Below are 17,410 nucleotides of genomic sequence, written 5' to 3'. Positions count from 1 at the left end.
GTTACAGAGTGTGCCGGCCCCTCCAAGCCTCCTCCCCCCTGCACCAGCGGGGGTCCCGGGCCGTGCGCTGCCACCCGCCCCTCCTTCCCAGAACCCGGGACGCCCCCTCCCCCCCAGCACCCGCGGCACCCTTGGGCAGCCCCCCACCTCCCCACCCCAAATTTTAGTTGGGGTATATAGTAAAAGTCATGGACAGGTCACAGGCCGTGAATTTTTGTTTACTTCCCATGACCTGTCCGTGACTTTTACTAAAAATACCCATGACTAAAAAGTAGCCTTAATCATAAACAATGATAATTAGTAATGCCCAAATGTGTTTTGCTTAATTTCAAATTCACTTTAATTTTGAAGAAAATTATAGATTGAAAACTATTAATAGAGTGAGATATGTTTGAGATGTTTGTTCTATTAGGAATTGGCATTTTCCCATTTTTAAATGTAACTTTAACAAAAAAAGGCACATGGTCTCTACCTACAAAGTGTTTGTGAGGCAAACGTGCTGGTGGTGAGAGAAGGATTGTCCATTTTGTCTACCTACAGTCTTGCACTGAAGTGTGAGACCCTCCAAATAAATAGAGTGGCAGCTCACTTCATTGTACAATGCTTGTGCCCTGATTTTTTCTGTTTTAGGGGCTGTGGGAGAGGAGTTTCTGGACCATTCATGGATAGACTAGGGTTAAATTGATGATGTATGTGTTCTCTAGATAGGCCTAGGTCTTCAGATTCCAGGGCTGTTAATACAACACATTTCATAATCAGTAACATCTATTTAAGAAGGAAAAAAAGAAATAGGCTATGTTTTGCTGGAAGGGAGAACAATGGAGTCTGAGGATGTAGACCCAGCATTCTCAGGGGTCCTTCCCCACAGGCTAGAGAACAAAACAGGAGATAGTTGCAGAAGGGGATGCACCTCACAGCTGATTTTCCTCTGACTGCAAACTGAGGAGGAACAACCCAAAAAGCATACCATTATTGTGACTTTTGTGGGGGAGCAGGGGAAAGTGGAAGGAGGCAGCAGGTGAGGGTCCCGTTCACCACAGGCAACACTTAGCCAGTGGCAGCAGCAGCCACTGGGGAAGGAGTCAGGCACTGCCCACAAGGAACCACAGGGGCCGCAAGGATCATCTAGTCTAATGCCCAGGAGATGGGACCAGAAACATAAGGGCAGGGGATCAGGCCTGCCTGCTCTGAGATATTAACCAGCATTTGCTAGGGCTGCTGCCAGCTCCACAAAACCCATTACAGCCAGGAGTCCAGCTTTGAGAATGGTAGTATCGTGAGGTCAGAAGGAAATGATAGAGAAAGAGTAAGATTAGGAATTAAGCAAGGATACTTGGAAGGCCCTGACACTTGAGGATTTGCACCTCATTTTTGTCTTATACGTGTGAGGTATTCAGGAGTAGTTTATCCATTTATCTGCCTATGCTATGTATTTCTAAACATATATCACCATGATAATGCTCAAAAAAATGATGTAGTATTTCAGCAGGTGAACTCTGTGCTCGTGCTTGTTAGAAACATTTATCTCAGGCAGTGATTTAAGGGCGAACATACAATACATTTTCCAACATCTGCACACTACACAATATCCCTCTACTCGGGTTGCGAATTTTCCAATTTCTAAAAACCGGACACCACTGCTCTGCCACCTCCCCTAAGGCCCCACCCTCCACTCACTCCTCTGCCATTCTCCCTTCATGGCTCGCTGCTCTCTCCCCTTTAAAACTAAAACTGGCATTTTATTGTTACTAAACAAGCTGTAATAGTTTTGAATATTTTGAAAAGAAAAAGTTGAAACTGACAGAAACGTGTTCAAGGACCTGATCCTGAAAACCCTATTTCATGCCCCTACACTCTTTGGAATCTTTTTCTTGGTACTCTTGAACTATGTGTTTAAGGACATAGAAGATGGAGTCTATCTCCATACAAGATCAGATGGGAAACTCTTCAACCTGTCACAACTTAAGTCAAAAGACCAAAGTCAAAAAGGTACTAATCAGGGAACTTCTATTCGCTGATGCTGCTGCCCACATAGCCCACAATGAAGATCTACAAGAACTCATGGTCTGCATTTCAAGTACCTATCAGGCATTTGCTCTCACCATCAGCAACAAGAAAACGGTTGTATTAGGACAGGGGGTTCCAAAAGATCCTTCAATCACCTTAAATGCAAACCAGCTAGAATTCCAAAAGTTCAGCTACTTAGGTTCTTCAGAGGGCAAATTTACCATGTGTCACAGCCCTGCTCAAGCAAAGACGACTGAGCTGTCTGGGCCATCTGAGTAGGTTGGAAGATGGACACATACCCAAGGACATGCTACGTGGGGAGCTATCAGAGGGAACAAGAATAACAGGACATCCCAAGCTTTGCTATAAAGACACATGCAAGCAAAATATGAGGGAATTTGGAATTGATCCTGACCAATGGGAAATCTTGGCAAGTGATCGTGACAAGTGGTGCCATCGTCTCCATCAGGGTATCCAAGTCCATGACAGGAGCTGGCTCCTACAGCTTGAAGAGAAAAGAGCCTGTAGGAAGCAAGCTGCTCCCAACCAAGATACATACATTTGCAATAACTGCCAAAGATCATGCAAATCTCAGATTGGACTATTCAGTCACATGAGACACTGCAAACCATTTACATCATAGGCTGCAATTACCACTGTCTCTCATAGATGAAAGGATGCCAACAAATTCCATCTGACTACTCCTTAATCACATCAGCAATCCCATTGAAGTCAATTTAAAATCAATAGGATTAGTTCCATGAGCAAAGATTATTCTTGTAAGTAAATGTGCAGGATTGGGCCCAAAATTATTACTGTGGAAAGAAATCAAAAGAACTGTGCCAATTCCATCCGCTGAAGAGTATATAACTTTTTAAAAGCTTATAATATGTACTTTATTAATAGATTGGAATGGCTCCAAAGTTATTCACAAGAATAGATGTGTTTGCAGACTGGGCTCCATAATGATTTATTTGTAGAAGAGAAATCTAAGGCAATGTCCACCCACCCCTAACCTATGCATTCTCTAGTCCGAAAACACAAGAGAGAGGCAGGTAGCTGAGCTGAGCTGGCCTGCCCCTTCTCCTCCTCTGCCCCAGGACTCACCTGCTGCCTGCAAAGCCAGGCTGGGAGATGATCACAGCACTCTGCCCCCGGCTTCCTCAGCAGCCAAGTGGGGGCCAAGCAGGCGCCACCCACCGCAGCCAGGAAGTTGCACTGCAGTGGGTGGCGCCTGCTTGGCCCCCACTGTTCCAGCACCCCGAGGTGATAACCAGACTTTTGGCATCTGGTCAGTGTTTCCGAGCCAACACTGTCACGTGCCCTTTTTGACCAGAAACTGGACACCTGGCAACCCTACCCTCTATTCACTTTCTGAATGCGCCCATTATGCCTGACTAGGTGGTGGAAGACATGTCCCATATTATCTTAATTGTGAACATCTTTGCAATCTTTTTTTCATGTCACACTTCTAACACTCTCTAAACAAAGGCATATGCTCAGCAATTATGCATTCACAGAGAAGCTTGCACTTACAGCTCTAGGCTGGGCACAGAAGAGGGAGTGCAGCTTCTGCAGCATGCCTTTCCCTCAAGCCTGTGGGAGCCCCACCAGAGAGGAACTCCACACTTTTGGAGGGAACTGGGGAGGTCATGCTGACTGGTCTCTCTCCACTATGTTCTCCGGCCCCCAAGCCTGTGGGATACAACACAGTAAGTTAGTGCAGAAAGAGTGCAGGGTTTGTTCACAGTTCTGCCAGCAGAAACCAAGACTCAATCAGCAGAAAGTCTAATCAAAAAGGAGCGGGGGGGAGCAGGAGGTAAAGCAGTGCAAAGTGACTACAAACACCTGCTCTGCTACAGAAACAAAGAAATGACCAGTACAGCCCCAAATTGTGCTGGAGATGGGGGTGCCCACTACACCCAAAAGATTCACTGATTCAGTGCAGCTCTTGGACAGGCTCTGCAATCAGTGCTGCTATAAATCATATTTTAATGCTGCCTGCTCCCAAAAAAGCCCCTCGGATAATGCAGTAGTGCAAACTGCAGGAAGAGAGTTTTGCAGCGTAGCTCTTGATGTTCAAGGGCAGCAGAGAACCAGGAGCAGAAGGAGGACAAGTGACAGTGTGAAGGCAAAGAAGTTCCACACAAATGTGTCTAGCCTCTGACAGATTCACAGAGATCCATGGATTTATGGAGTGGAATCTATCTCTTTTCTGGAAGGCCAGGGGCAAACCTACTAAATACTATTCCCGTGGAAGAATCAGAGTGAATCTCATGGAGTCTCAACTCCGCATGATTGATTCCATAGTTTTTAGCTGAGTATAGTTTGGGAAACTTTGGAGCCAGTAAATCCTGCCATGCAAATAGGCTCTCACATGGATTTTTGCTTTAACATTTAATTTAGGTCTTGCAGATCTGTACATGGTATTACAGCAATGTAAAGTTTAAATTAATTGGATATGGGATTTGGGATAGGTGATGAGTGATGAGGGCTTCTAAATTTAACAACCAGCCAAAAGTGGCACCTTAGGCACTGACTCTGTGGGTGCTCCAGCGCTGGAGAACCCCCAAGGAAAATTTAGTGGGTGCAGAGCACCCACCGGCAGCTCCCCGCCCAGCCCCAGCTCACCTCACCTCCACTCCGCCTCTTCCCCTGAACGCACCGCCCCGCTCTGCTTCTCCGCGCCCCCCCCCCCCCCAGGTTTCCCGCTAATCAGCTGTTCATGCAGGAAGCCTGGGCAGCCTGAGAAACAAGCGGAGGCTTCGTGCTCAGGCCCAGGGAGGCGGAGAGGAGGTGAGCTGGGGCCCGGGGGGGGGGGGGCACGAGGAGGGCCTCCCGGGCCGGAGCAGGTAACCCGGCGGGTGCGCAGGGGAACCGCTCCCCGCCCCAGCTCATCTCTGCCTCCCTGGGCCTGAGCACGAAGCCGCCGCCTGCTTCTCATCCCTCCCAGGCTTCCCGTGCGGACAGCTGATTCGCGGGAAACTGATCGGGGGGGAGAAGCAGAGCAGGGTGGCGCATTCAGGGGAGGAGACGGAGGTGAGCTGGGGCCGGGCACAGGGCGGGGAGCTGCCGGTGGGAGCTCTGCACCCACCAAATTTTCCCCATGGGTGCGCTCCAGCCCTGGGGCGCCTATGGAGTTGGTGCCTAAAGCGCCACTTTTGATGTGATCAGTGGGCGGAGTGGCCGCTCCCCCTGCTCCCCCCCAGCTATGCTACCCCACCCCTAGGAGCCAGAGGGACCTGCCGAATGCTTCCTGGGAGCCGCCCCAGGTAAGCACCTCCGGGACTCCCCAACTCTCCCCCCGGCAGGTCCCTCTGGCTCTTAGGGGCAGGACGCGGTGGGCACCCACTACGGTGGTCCACGAGACCCTCCTGCCCAGTTCTGGGAGCAGTCAGGGGACAGGGGACGGGCGTGGATGGGGCAGGAGTCCCAGGGGGGGCAACAAGGAACACAGGGGGCTGGATGGGGCAGGAGTCCCGGGGGGCGGGCCACGACCCCTCGTGGGGTGAGGAGGGAACCGGTTGTTAAGATTTTGGCAGCTCATCACTGGATAGGTCATGTACAAAAGCCAGAGGGCTCATATTGGAACTGTAAAAAGAAAAGGAGTACTTGTGGCACCTTAGAGACTAACCAATTTATTTGAGCATAAGCTTTTGTGAGCTACAGCTCACTTCATCGGATGCATACTGTGGAAAGTACAGAAGATTTTTTTATATACACAAACTATGAAAAAATGGGTGTTTACCACTACAAAAGGTTTTCTCTCCCCCCATACCCCACTCTCCTGCTGGTAATAGCTTATCTAAAGTGATCACTCTCCTTACAATGTGTATGATAATCAAGGTGGGCCATTTCCAGCACAAATCCAGGGTTTAACAAGAACGTCTGAGGAGGGGGGCGGGGTAGGAAAAAACAAGGGGAAATAGGCTTGAATAGAGACTGGGAGTGGCTAAGTCATTATGCAAGGTAACCTAAGTTAATTGTATCCAATTTGCAAATGAATTCCAATTCAACAGTCTCTCACTGGAGTCTGGTTTTCAAGTTTTTCTGTTGTAATATCGCAACTTTCATGTCTGTAATCGCGTGAACAGAGAGATTGAAGTGTTCTCCGACTGGTTTATGAATGTTATAATTTTTGACATCTGATTTGTGTCCATTTATTCTTTTACGTAGAGACTGTCCAGTTTGACAAATGTACATGGCAGAGGGGCATTGCTGGCACATGATGGCATATATCATATTGGTGGATGTGCAGTGTACACCACTGACTTCCTGAGGAAACTACAATCCATTGGTTATCTTCCTGATAACACCATCCTGGCCACTATGGATGTAGAAGCCCTCTACACCAACATTCCACACAAAGATGGACTACAAGCCGTCAAGAACACTATCTCTGATAATGTCACGGCTAACCTGGTGGCTGAACTTTGTGATTTTGTCCTTACCCATAACTATTTTACATTTGGGGACAATGTATACCTTCAGATCAGTGGCACTGCTATGTGTACCCGCATGGCCCCACAGTATGCCAATATTTTTATGGCTGACTTAGAACAACGCTTCCTCAGCTCTCGTCCCCTAACGCCCCTACTCTACTTGCGCTATATTGATGATATCTTCATCATCTGGACCCATGGAAAAGAAGCTCTTGAGGAATTCCACCATGATTTCAACAATTTCCATCCCACCATCAACCTCAGCCTGGTCCAGTCCACACAAGAGATCCACTTCCTGGACACTACAGTGCTAATAAACGATGGTCACATAACACCACCCTATACCGGAAACCTACTGACCACTATTCCTACTTACACGCCTCCAGCTTTCACCCTGACCACACCACACGATCCATCGTCTACAGCCAAGCTCTCCGATACAACCGCATTTGCTCCAACCCCTCAGACAGAGACAAACACCTACAAGATCTCTATCAAGCATTCTTACAACTACAGTACCCACCTGCGGAAGTGAAGAAACAGATTGATAGAGCCAGAAGAGTTCCCAGAAGTCACCTACTACAGGACAGGCCTAACAAAGAAAATAACAGAACGCCACTAGCCGTCACCTTCAGCCCCCAACTAAAACCCTGCCAACGCATTATCAAAGATCTACAACCTATCCTGAAGGATGACCCAACACTCTCACAAATCTTGGGAGACAGGCCAGTCCTTGCCTACAGACAGCCCCCCAACCTGAAGCAAATACTCACCAGCAACCACATACCACACAACAGAACCACTAACCCAGGAACCTATCCTTGCAACAAAGCCCGTTGCCAAATGTGCCCACATATCTATTCAGGGGACACCATCACAGGGCCTAATAACATCAGCCACACTATCAGAGGCTCGTTCACCTGCACATCTACCAATGTGATATATGCCATCATGTGCCAGCAATGCCCCTCTGCCATGTACATTGGTCAAACTGGACAGTCTCTACGTAAAAGAATAAATGGACACAAATCAGATGTCAAGAATTATAACATTCATAAACCAGTCGGAGAACACTTCAATCTCTCTGGTCACGCGATTACAGACATGAAAGTTGCGATATTACAACAGAAAAACTTGAAAACCAGACTCCAGCGAGAGACTGTTGAATTGGAATTCATTTGCAAATTGGATACAATTAACTTAGGCTTGAATAGAGACTGGGAGTGGCTAAGTCATTATGCAAGGTAACCTATTTCCCCTTGTTTTTCCTACCCCTCCCCCCCCCCAGACGTTCTTGTTAAACCCTGGATTTGTGCTGGAAATGGCCCACCTTGATTATCATACACATTGTAAGGAGAGTGATCACTTTAGATAAGCTATTACCAACAGGAGAGTGGGTTTGTGGGCGGGGGTGGGGAGAAAACCTGGATTTGTGCTGGAAATGGCCCAACTTGATTATCATACACATTGTAAGGAAAGTGATCACTTTAGATAAGCTATTACCAGCAGGAGAGTGGGGTATGGGGGGAAAGAAAACCCTTTTGTAGTGGTAAACACCCATATTTTCATGGTTTGTGTGTATAAAAAAATCTTCTGTACTTTCCACAGTATGCATCCGATGAAGTGAGCTGTAGCTCACGAAAGCTTATGCTGAAATAAATTGGTTAGTCTCTAAGGTGCCACAAGTACTCCTTTTCTTTTTGCGAATACAGACTACCACGGCTGTTACTCTGAAACCTGTCATTATGCATTGGAACTGTAGGAGCAACAATAATTCTGTAAAACTAAGATACAGTACATGCCTGACCACAGTTCCTCCAGTATCCTATGCTCAACAAGTCAACCATATAGAAAAAGAATAGCAAAGGCAAATTATTTCAGGAGGAAAATGAAGGAATAAATAGTTCATAACAACTTTTCATTTTCCCAAGGGATGTTATCACAAGTAGGACAGTATTTACTGTTTGTCTGATATTATTTATGACTGCAGCTGCTATATGTTATCCAATTTTTAATGCAATATGTTTGAATCTTGCTTTTGGGGTTGATATGTTCCCTTATAACCACACCAAATGAAAGCCATATTGCTTGCTTGAATGTAATTCATTTTCCTCTCTATTGTGTCAGGGTGGTTTTTTTTATACATAAGTGGAAGGAAATGAAAAGATTAAAAAAAAACATTAATCATCATGAGTGTTTTTAATATCATCAGAGCTACCATAAAGCCAGTAGATAAATTACACACTATTCAGCAGAAAGAAGTAGAATAAAATTAGTATTATATTACACTAGATTAATCATAGCCCTGGGTGACTGTCATTCTGCAGAAAATAGAAGCTTGAATATCTAACATTTTAACCTTTCTTCCGAGCCTTTAAGAACAAGAGACAAATAACAAGCCCATGTACTGAAAGAAAACACAAGATTTTTTTGCTTGTGGGACTGGTAAATTTTTACCATTGTTTCTAAATGACAGCAAAGCAACATTCACAGTTTGGATCCAGATGGTTAGCAGCACTGCTTCATAATAGTAACCTAATGAAGCTTTTTATTACTAGCGATAGGTAAATGCCTGGAAGGTTTATGGCAAGGAAAAAACTTCAATAAATAATTTGAAAATCTGTCTCTCTTCTTCCTTGGATAATTATTGTCTTTTGCATATATAATGTAGCAGTGAGGCTACAAAAGGCTAGAAAAGGAGAACTGTCTCTGGAGCTAATGGGGTGCACAGTGGAATCGCAGGCTTTCTTCCTCTCACAAGATGAATAGCTACTTAACAACCATCAGGCCTCTCTCTGACTTAGGGGAGGATTGAAAATCCTTTTCATGTAGTTAAGTCTGTCTAAGGATACAGTGCTAAAAATAGGGCGATATGAAAAACTTTTCTATGCGTGTGGAGAATAATATTTTTAAATATCATTTTCACTTAAAACAGAGCGGCAGATGGTAGGTGCTTTTGTACAAGGATGGGAGGGCATGGGGACCCTCCACCACAGCCCTGTCTACCTGTGCTGGGTACAGCCAGAATGCTGATGCTCCCTGGGGATAAGGAGGGAGTGAAAATGCATAATGTCTCCGGAGTGCTACACAGCTCTAAGAAGACGTGGGCCAGTGCTGTTGGGAGTGGAACTGGTCAAAAAAAATTCCATCTGATCTTTTCAACAGAAAATTGTGTTTTTTTCAATACAACATAAATGTTTGCAGGAAGCATCTACTTTTCTTTAAAACTTTTGATTTTTCAATAGAAAACCCAAAAACCTGAAGCTTTTCCACTGTAAACCAGAGTTGGCTGAAAAATATTCAGTTTTTGTCTGAAATTTTTCAGGTTTTGGTCAAAAGGTTTCAATTTTATTTGTCAAAAAGTTTAAAAAGTTTAAAAGATTTTTTGGTTTTTCAATGAATACTTAAAAATTTCTGCTGAAAATTTCAACAAAAATGGAAAATTCTTGGTTTTAATCAAAACTTTCTGCACAGTTGAGGAGACTTCTATCTTCCAACCCTTGTAGATGGGAGCTCTTGCTGTGCACTTCTAATGGGTGTTGCAGCTGTTTAGTGGCTCAGTGCTCCCACAGGGTCTGATCCAATGCCCATCTGAAGTCAATGAAAAGCTTCTCATGACCTTCAGTGGGTATTTATCCCAAGACCCTAGTGTCTGCAGAGGCAGGTATCTGCAGGCATAATACCCTTAGGAAGTTCCACTACATTCCCACTCTAAAACAATATTGCTGAAAAAGCCACAATAGAAGCCAAAAAGTGATGGTATTTAACTAAAACAAATAAGATCTAATCCTTAATAAACAGGACAGGCCTAATGCATGCACACAATAATAATATTAAAACTATTAGAAAGCAACTGGGAAAAGACTCATGAACCAGATAACAGGAACTCTCCTCGGCCCCCCAGTGTTAAAGCATGTGATCAACATAAATGGCATGTTTCAGAGTAACAGCCATGTTAGTCTGTATTCGCAAAAAGAAAAGGAGTACTTGTGGCACCTTAGAGACTAACCAATTTATTTGAGCATAAGCTTTCATGAGCTACAGCTCACTTCATCGGATGCATACTGTGGAAAGTACAGAAGATCTTTTTATACACACAAACCATGAAAAAATGGGTGTTTACCACTACAAAAGGTTTCCTTTCCCCCCACCCCACTCTCCTGCTGGTAATAGCTTATCTAAAGTGATCACTCTCCTTACAATGTGTATGAGAATCAAGTTGGGCCATTTCCAGCACAAACCCAGGTTTTCCCCCCAACCCCCCCCCCCACACACACAAACCCACTCTCCTGTTGGTAATAGCTTATCTAAAGTGATCACTCTCCTTACAATGTGTATGATAATCAAGGTGGGCCATTTCCAGCACAAATCCAGGGTTTAACAAGAACGTCTGGGGGGGGGGGGGGGAGGAAAAAACAAGGGGAAATAGGTTACCTTGCATAATGACTTAGCCACTCCCAGTCTCTATTCAAGCCTAAGTTAATTGTATCCAATTTGCAAATGAATTCCAATTCAACAGTCTCTCGCTGGAGTCTGGTTTTCAAGTTTTTCTGTTGTAATATCGCAACCTTCATGTCTGCAATTGCGTGACCAGAGAGATTGAAGTGTTCTCCGACTGGTTTATGAATGTTATAATTCTTGACATCTGATTTGTGTCCATTTATTCTTTTACGTAGAGACTGTCCAGTTTGACCAATGTACATGGCAGAGGGGCATTGCTGGCACATGATGGCATATATCACATTGGTAGATGTGCAGGTGAACGAGCCTCTGATAGTGTGGCTGATGTTATTAGGCCCTGTGATGGTGTCCCCTGAATAGATATGTGGGCACATTTGGCAACGGGCTTTGTTGCAAGGATAGGTTCCTGGGTTAGTGGTTCTGTTGTGTGGTATGTGGTTGCTGGTGAGTATTTGCTTCAGGTTGGGGGGCTGTCTGTAAGCAAGGACTGGCCTGTCTCCCAAGATTTGTGGGAGTGTTGGGTCATCCTTCAGGATAGGTTGTAGATCCTTAATAATGCGTTGGAGGGGTTTTAGTTGGGGGGCTGAAGGTGACGGCTAGTGGCGTTCTGTTATTTTCTTTGTTAGGCCTGTCCTGTAGTAGGTGACTTCTGGGAACTCTTCTGGCTCTATTAATCTGTTTCTTCACTTCCGCAGGTGGGTATTGTAGTTGTAAGAATGCTTGATAGAGATCTTGTAGGTGTTTGTCTCTGTCTGAGGGGTTGGAGCAAATGCGGTTGTATCGCAGAGCTTGGCTGTAGACAATGGATCGTGTGGTGCGGTCAGGGTGAAAGCTGGAGGCGTGTAGGTAGGAATAGCGGTCAGTAGGTTTCTGGTATAGGGTGGTGTTTATGTGACCATCGTTGATTAGCACTGTAGTGTCCAGGAAGTGGATCTCTTGTGTGGACTGGACCAGGCTGAGGTTGATGGTGGGATGGAAATTGTTGAAATCATGGTGGAATTCCTCAAGAGCTTCTTTTCCATGGGTCCAGATGATGAAGATGTCATCAATATAGTGCAAGTAGAGTAGGGGCGTTAGGGGACGAGAGCTGAGGAAGCGTTGTTCTAAGTCAGCCATAAAAATATTGGCATACTGTGGGGCCATGCGGGTACCCATAGCAGTGCCGCTGATCTGAAGGTATACATTGTCCCCAAATGTAAAATAGTTATGGGTAAGGACAAAGTCACAAAGTTCAGCCACCAGGTTAGCCGTGACATTATCGGAGATAGTGTTCTTGACGGCTTGTAGTCCATCTTTGTGTGGAATGTTGGTGTAGAGGGCTTCTACATCCATAGTGGCCAGGATGGTGTTATCAGGAAGATCACCGATGGATTGTAGTTTCCTCAGGAAGTCAGTGGTGTCTCGAAGGTAGCTGGGAGTGCTGGTAGCGTAGGGCCTGAGGAGGGAGTCTACATAGCCAGACAATCCTGCTGTCAGGGTGCCAATGCCTGAGATGATGGCACGCCCAGGATTTCCAGGTTTATGGATCTTGGGTAGTAGATAGAATATCCCAGGTCGGGGTTCTAGTGGTGTGTGTGTGCGGATTTGATCTTTTGCTTTTTCAGGGAGTTTCTTGAGCAAATGCTGTAGTTTCTTTTGGTAGCTCTCAGTGGGATCAGAGGGTAATGGCTTGTAGAAAGTGGTGTTCGTGAGCTGCCGAGCAGCCTCTTGTTCATATTCCGACCTATTCATGATGACACAGCACCTCCTTTGTCAGCCTTTTTGATTATGATGTCAGAGTTGTTTCTGAGGCTGTGGATGGCATTGTGTTCTGCATGGCTGAGGTTGTGGGGCAAGTGGTGCTGCTTTTCCACAATTTCAGCCCGTGCACGTCGGCGGAAGCACTCTATGTAGAAGTCCAGTTTGCTGTCTCGACCTTCAGGAGGAGTCCACCTAGAATCCTTCTTTTTGTAGTGTTGGTAGGGAGGTCTCTGTGGATTAGTATGTTGTTCAGAGGTGTGTTGGAAATATTCCTTGAGTCGGAGACGTCGAAAATAGGATTCTAGGTCACCACAGAACTGTATCATGTTCGTGGGGGTGGAGGGGCAGAAGGAGAGGCCCCGAGATAGGACAGCTGCTTCTGCTGGGCTAAGAGTATAGTTGGATAGGTTAACAATATTGCTGGGTGGGTTGAGGGAACCATTGCTGTGGCCCCTTGTGGCATGTAGTAGTTTGGAAAAAGGTAGGAGAATAGTGTTATGAAACGCAAAATATAGAGAGCCATATGCAGTGTATTTAGAATACATGTAATTATGCAGGTCAACGTATTCTACATTATCTCACGAAGTAGCTGAGATACATTCTTCCTTTCCCTGTTGTTACAAATATAAACTACTGAAGAGAGGTGTACTTCACCAAAGAGCTGGGTTGTGACTTGAATCAGTGTAGTTAATTCTGGGCAATGCATTCTAATTTAGGGGTATTTATGGTATCGGCTGTCCATTGTAGCAGTTACATGACATTCCTTTTAGCTTAAAAACGTAATTAATTTAGTGTCAATGTCAGATGCTTGCACTGAGTGATTTGACCATGTAAATAAATAAATAAAGCTGATTTGACCAAATAAAGCTGCCCTGTTCCCTTTCCTCTGCAGTTTATCCTGACGCCTTTTCCATGTGCTGCTGAAACAAAGCCCATGTTTTCATACTAAAGCAAACGTTTCATTTTTCAGTTTCTACAGATCAAGTGATGAGGTGTCATGTGTGAGCCCCTTGAAGGCTGAGAAGAGAAACTGTGACTTCCCCTTTCCAGTCCCCCACAGAAATGTGAACTGCGGTTTCTTACTGGCTAGCAACACCTTTGATTCAATTTGTATGAAAACTCACTTTACTTATTAAAATGGACATTATTGTTCAAACCTTAGAAATTTCATTTCTTATATGTTCTAAGCTGTACAACTGTCAGATTTTTATGGTTTAGATTGTAAATGTGTTTTTCTTTGGCTAATTATTGGTATTATTTGTTTTTAATTTTGATGTCTTAAAGGCCAAGGTACTGTATGATAATAATATGAAGGACATATTTAACAGGCGTGAGAGACACGGTATACAAATGTATATTTGTAAAAGCTATTTTTATGATTAGCATGTTTCACTGTTTAGCATATTTAAAGTCAGTTGATATTGCATTTCTATGTTTATAGCTTAATTCAAACACAGTCATGTTATGATCAAAGACGTATGATCAGTCATGTTGTGTGGTATTTTTCATTACTTTTCATTATATTCATAGTTTAAAATAATTATGTTTACTAGTAGGGATAATATTGAAAGGCAAAGTAATAGTTCTGCTTTGTTCATGCACTATTTCACTGTAATTGCTAAAAAGTGCAAATATGTCAAATATCAGATCAATTGATAAACTATAAATTAGACCCACTTATTAATCCCTTTTTTTCAAACAAGCACTCTCTGTGATGCCATAGATTAGCACAGTTATTTCATCTGTATCTGTTACTATCTCAAAGCAGTTTGTTGTTACCTTATGGAACAGTTTACATGCCAGTGAATGTCCTATCCAAACTGTATTCCAGACAGGTGAATGTTTTATATATTGCCAATATTTGAAACCTTACAGTAGATTATCAATTGTTTTGTTTCACTTTCAGTCAATAGGATCGTTCCGTTCCTCAATCTCTCAAGCATTCTGCACATGCTTGAAGTTGGAATAATCCATTCTCACAGAGGCTGTAGGGGAATTCAATATATAATTTCTTAATAAATCATGTTTCTTTTCAAACAAAATTGATTCATTATTTCTCTTATGTGATACTCAAATGTGTTCTAGTACACTTAAGCTATATTAGCCACTGGTGTGACTGCTTCTTCTCGAAAGAAAGTGCCAATTTGTTCTCAGTGTATCTCAGTTCTCATGATAGGACTGTTCATGGTTCCAGAGAACCAGTTTAGAAGACACTCATAACAGGGAAGAAGTATCCACATCTTTATATGAGATAGAAAACATTTTATGCAAGAGAGAGGCAGGTCTTGAGGTTGAGTCATGAGGCATATCTAGAGTTAAGAAGGAAAGTCTTACTGGCTGGATTGCTTAGAAGTAGCCACATTTAGAACGTGTTGCCAGGAGAGAGATCTCATCCAAGTAAGTGGAGCTCTGCTGCAGTATGTTTCAAGATATCGAACTACAGAGATGTGACTTGCACTACCATGTTTGTCCTGCAGTACTTGATGTTTCATTGAACAAAACTGACAGCATTTCTAAAGATGACTTTATGTCCTGTCCTTTCAACCATTCTCCATGGGACCTGATCCAAAGCATACTGAAGTCAATGGAAAGACTCCCATTATAGTTCAATGAGCTTTGGACTAGACCTGATGATACTGGCTACATGTGATGGAGAGGTGGAGAGTAATTGATGGTGACCTCACAATGAAGAAAATGGGAGAAGACCCAAAGACTGTATCCAGACTGGCTTTAGGTAAGGGCCAGTTATAAAAAAGGAGAGATACCCTTTAAATATATGTGAGGGAGAGTGTGCACCAGGCTCCACTTGACTGTGTGGAGAACTTAAGTCAATAGGAGTATAGAGAAAACAAGACATTTTGGCTCTCAATTACACTGGTGTAAATTCAGGATAATTCCTCTGAAATCAGTAGAGTTATACCAGTTTAACTGAAAGCAGAGTTTTGCCTATTTACTTTAATGAGAACAATACTATGAGTAACTATTGCTCAACATAAGGGATGCAGACTAGGGCCCATTTTATATTACAATCACAGCAAACCCAAACAAAATGTTACAATCACTATATTAACCCAAATAACACCAATAGTCTGGTAATCACTGAAATACCTCAGGGAAGTATTTTAAAGATATAATTGTCCTTTTTGTTGTTATTCTCTAAACTTACTAAAAACTGGAGAGAACTATTCCATCTTATGCCCATTTTATAGCGGCAAAAACTAATAACAATGCCCATGGTTCTTATTTGATTTACAGTAAAAATAAATAATAAATCCAAATCCTATCTATTCAGTGGGAGTTTTGCCTCAGTAAGGAGTGAGTAAGGGCTTAAAAGATATGAGCTGATGACTTTTTGAAATCATGGAGAATGTCCTCTTAGTAGATCAATTATGGGAACTGTGGCTAGTAGTTAAAATAATTTGTAATTCTGTATTACAGATGGTTTGAATGAGCAATCCCTGAACCTGCTCAGCACCAACAAAACCATGATTAAGTGGGTACTCTGAACTGTAAAATACCACACCAGGTTTTTACATTATTCCTTAATGTGCCATCATCTGTTTTTGGTGTTTACAGGAGTGATTTCGCAGTCTCAACAGACAACACTGTTCAACACAGCGATGTTATTCCTGAAAGTATACTTTTTCTGGCACAATAACATCTAAGATGAGGTCTATTGATACTATTACATTTGAAAGCTATGGGTTTGCTGTGCTGTATAATATATTCTCTTAGCTTTCTTAATGGCACATTAGATTCAAATAATTGAAGAAATGCTGGTATTTTAAATAAGCCTTGATGCTTTATTGGCTGTCACACATACAGTATACAGTTGCTTGCCATTGTCACATACACTTGGCTTACTAGCTTTTTTGTGTTACATATTCTTTGCAGCACAGTAAGTGTTTGTTTAGGACCTAATTCCCATTTACACTAATGCCCCTTTACACCACTCTGGCAGTGTAAATGTAATTTACAAACATTTTATGGAACCTTTACACTGTCAGCTGCCCAGGGACCTCAGTGTAAATTAGAATCAGAGCTATAATATTCAGCCTCAGCATCACTTTACCCTGGGAATGAACTGAGTACCAGAAACCATCATTTTAAAACATTTAAAATGATATTATAGCCATAAAGAGAGACATTTGTAGTTGTAGTTCTCTAGAGCCACAGTTACATCCAGTGATCATTTTTGGGAACTGGGGGTGAGTGAAGTCGCAGTACCTACTTTTGTTGTATAACATTGTGAGTCAAAATCAATTTGGCTAGTGAATATTCAGCTTTCTCAATTTATTTATACACCATCCTAGATTAGGATATTAAAATCATTTTCTACATAGGCTCCCACCCTCAATTTGTCTAAGATTGCTATTTCAACCTGTGCAGTTGCATGAATGGAAAAGATTTGCTGAATGTTAGTTTTACAGCTTGATCCGAAGGAAAAGATTTTTACTCTTGTAAATTCTTGTATTAAGTACCATTGCTGGGGTTTTTTTGTGTAGAATCATAGTATATTACTTGGTTCTGAAAAAATAATCGTGCTAAAACTATGTAGATAGCTCCAACCAAGCAGTGGTATTTTTAATAGACAGTACTGAAAAGTAACTAACGTTAGAAGTGTTCAACATTTTGCCCATTTACACCTGTGTAATGGTTCGTAACCCTTTTTTTAAAAAATGCTGTAACATATCTCTACATGTCTGTAAATAAATATTTTCTTTGATTTATTCACTAATTCAGTTTTATAATTTCTGCTG

The 17,410-nt window shown here is 43.0% G+C and overlaps 1 protein-coding gene across 14 annotated transcripts in view; it reads left to right on the top strand.

The window, feature by feature from the left end:
• RALYL (RALY RNA binding protein like) overlaps nucleotides 1-17,206 on the top strand; it is a 581,991-nt gene extending 564,785 nt beyond the window's left edge. For 10 of the 14 annotated variants that reach the window (XM_074944176.1, XM_074944171.1, XM_074944167.1 and 7 more), the window contains one exon: nucleotides 13,621-17,200. In XM_074944176.1, the coding sequence (XP_074800277.1) occupies nucleotides 13,621-13,638 (18 nt within the window). In that variant the 3' untranslated portion in view covers nucleotides 13,639-17,200. Of the gene's footprint in view, nucleotides 1-13,620 lie in introns of all 14 variants that reach the window. The other 4 variants (XM_074944165.1, XM_074944175.1, XM_074944166.1 and 1 more) reach the window with 4 other exon arrangements.
• The last annotated feature ends 204 nt before the right edge of the window (nucleotides 17,207-17,410 follow it).

The sequence above is a fragment of the Natator depressus genome, chromosome 2 (assembly GCF_965152275.1).
Source record: "Natator depressus isolate rNatDep1 chromosome 2, rNatDep2.hap1, whole genome shotgun sequence".
NCBI classification, from domain to species: Eukaryota; Metazoa; Chordata; order Testudines; family Cheloniidae; genus Natator; species Natator depressus.
This window is presented reverse-complemented; position numbering and strand designations above follow the sequence as displayed.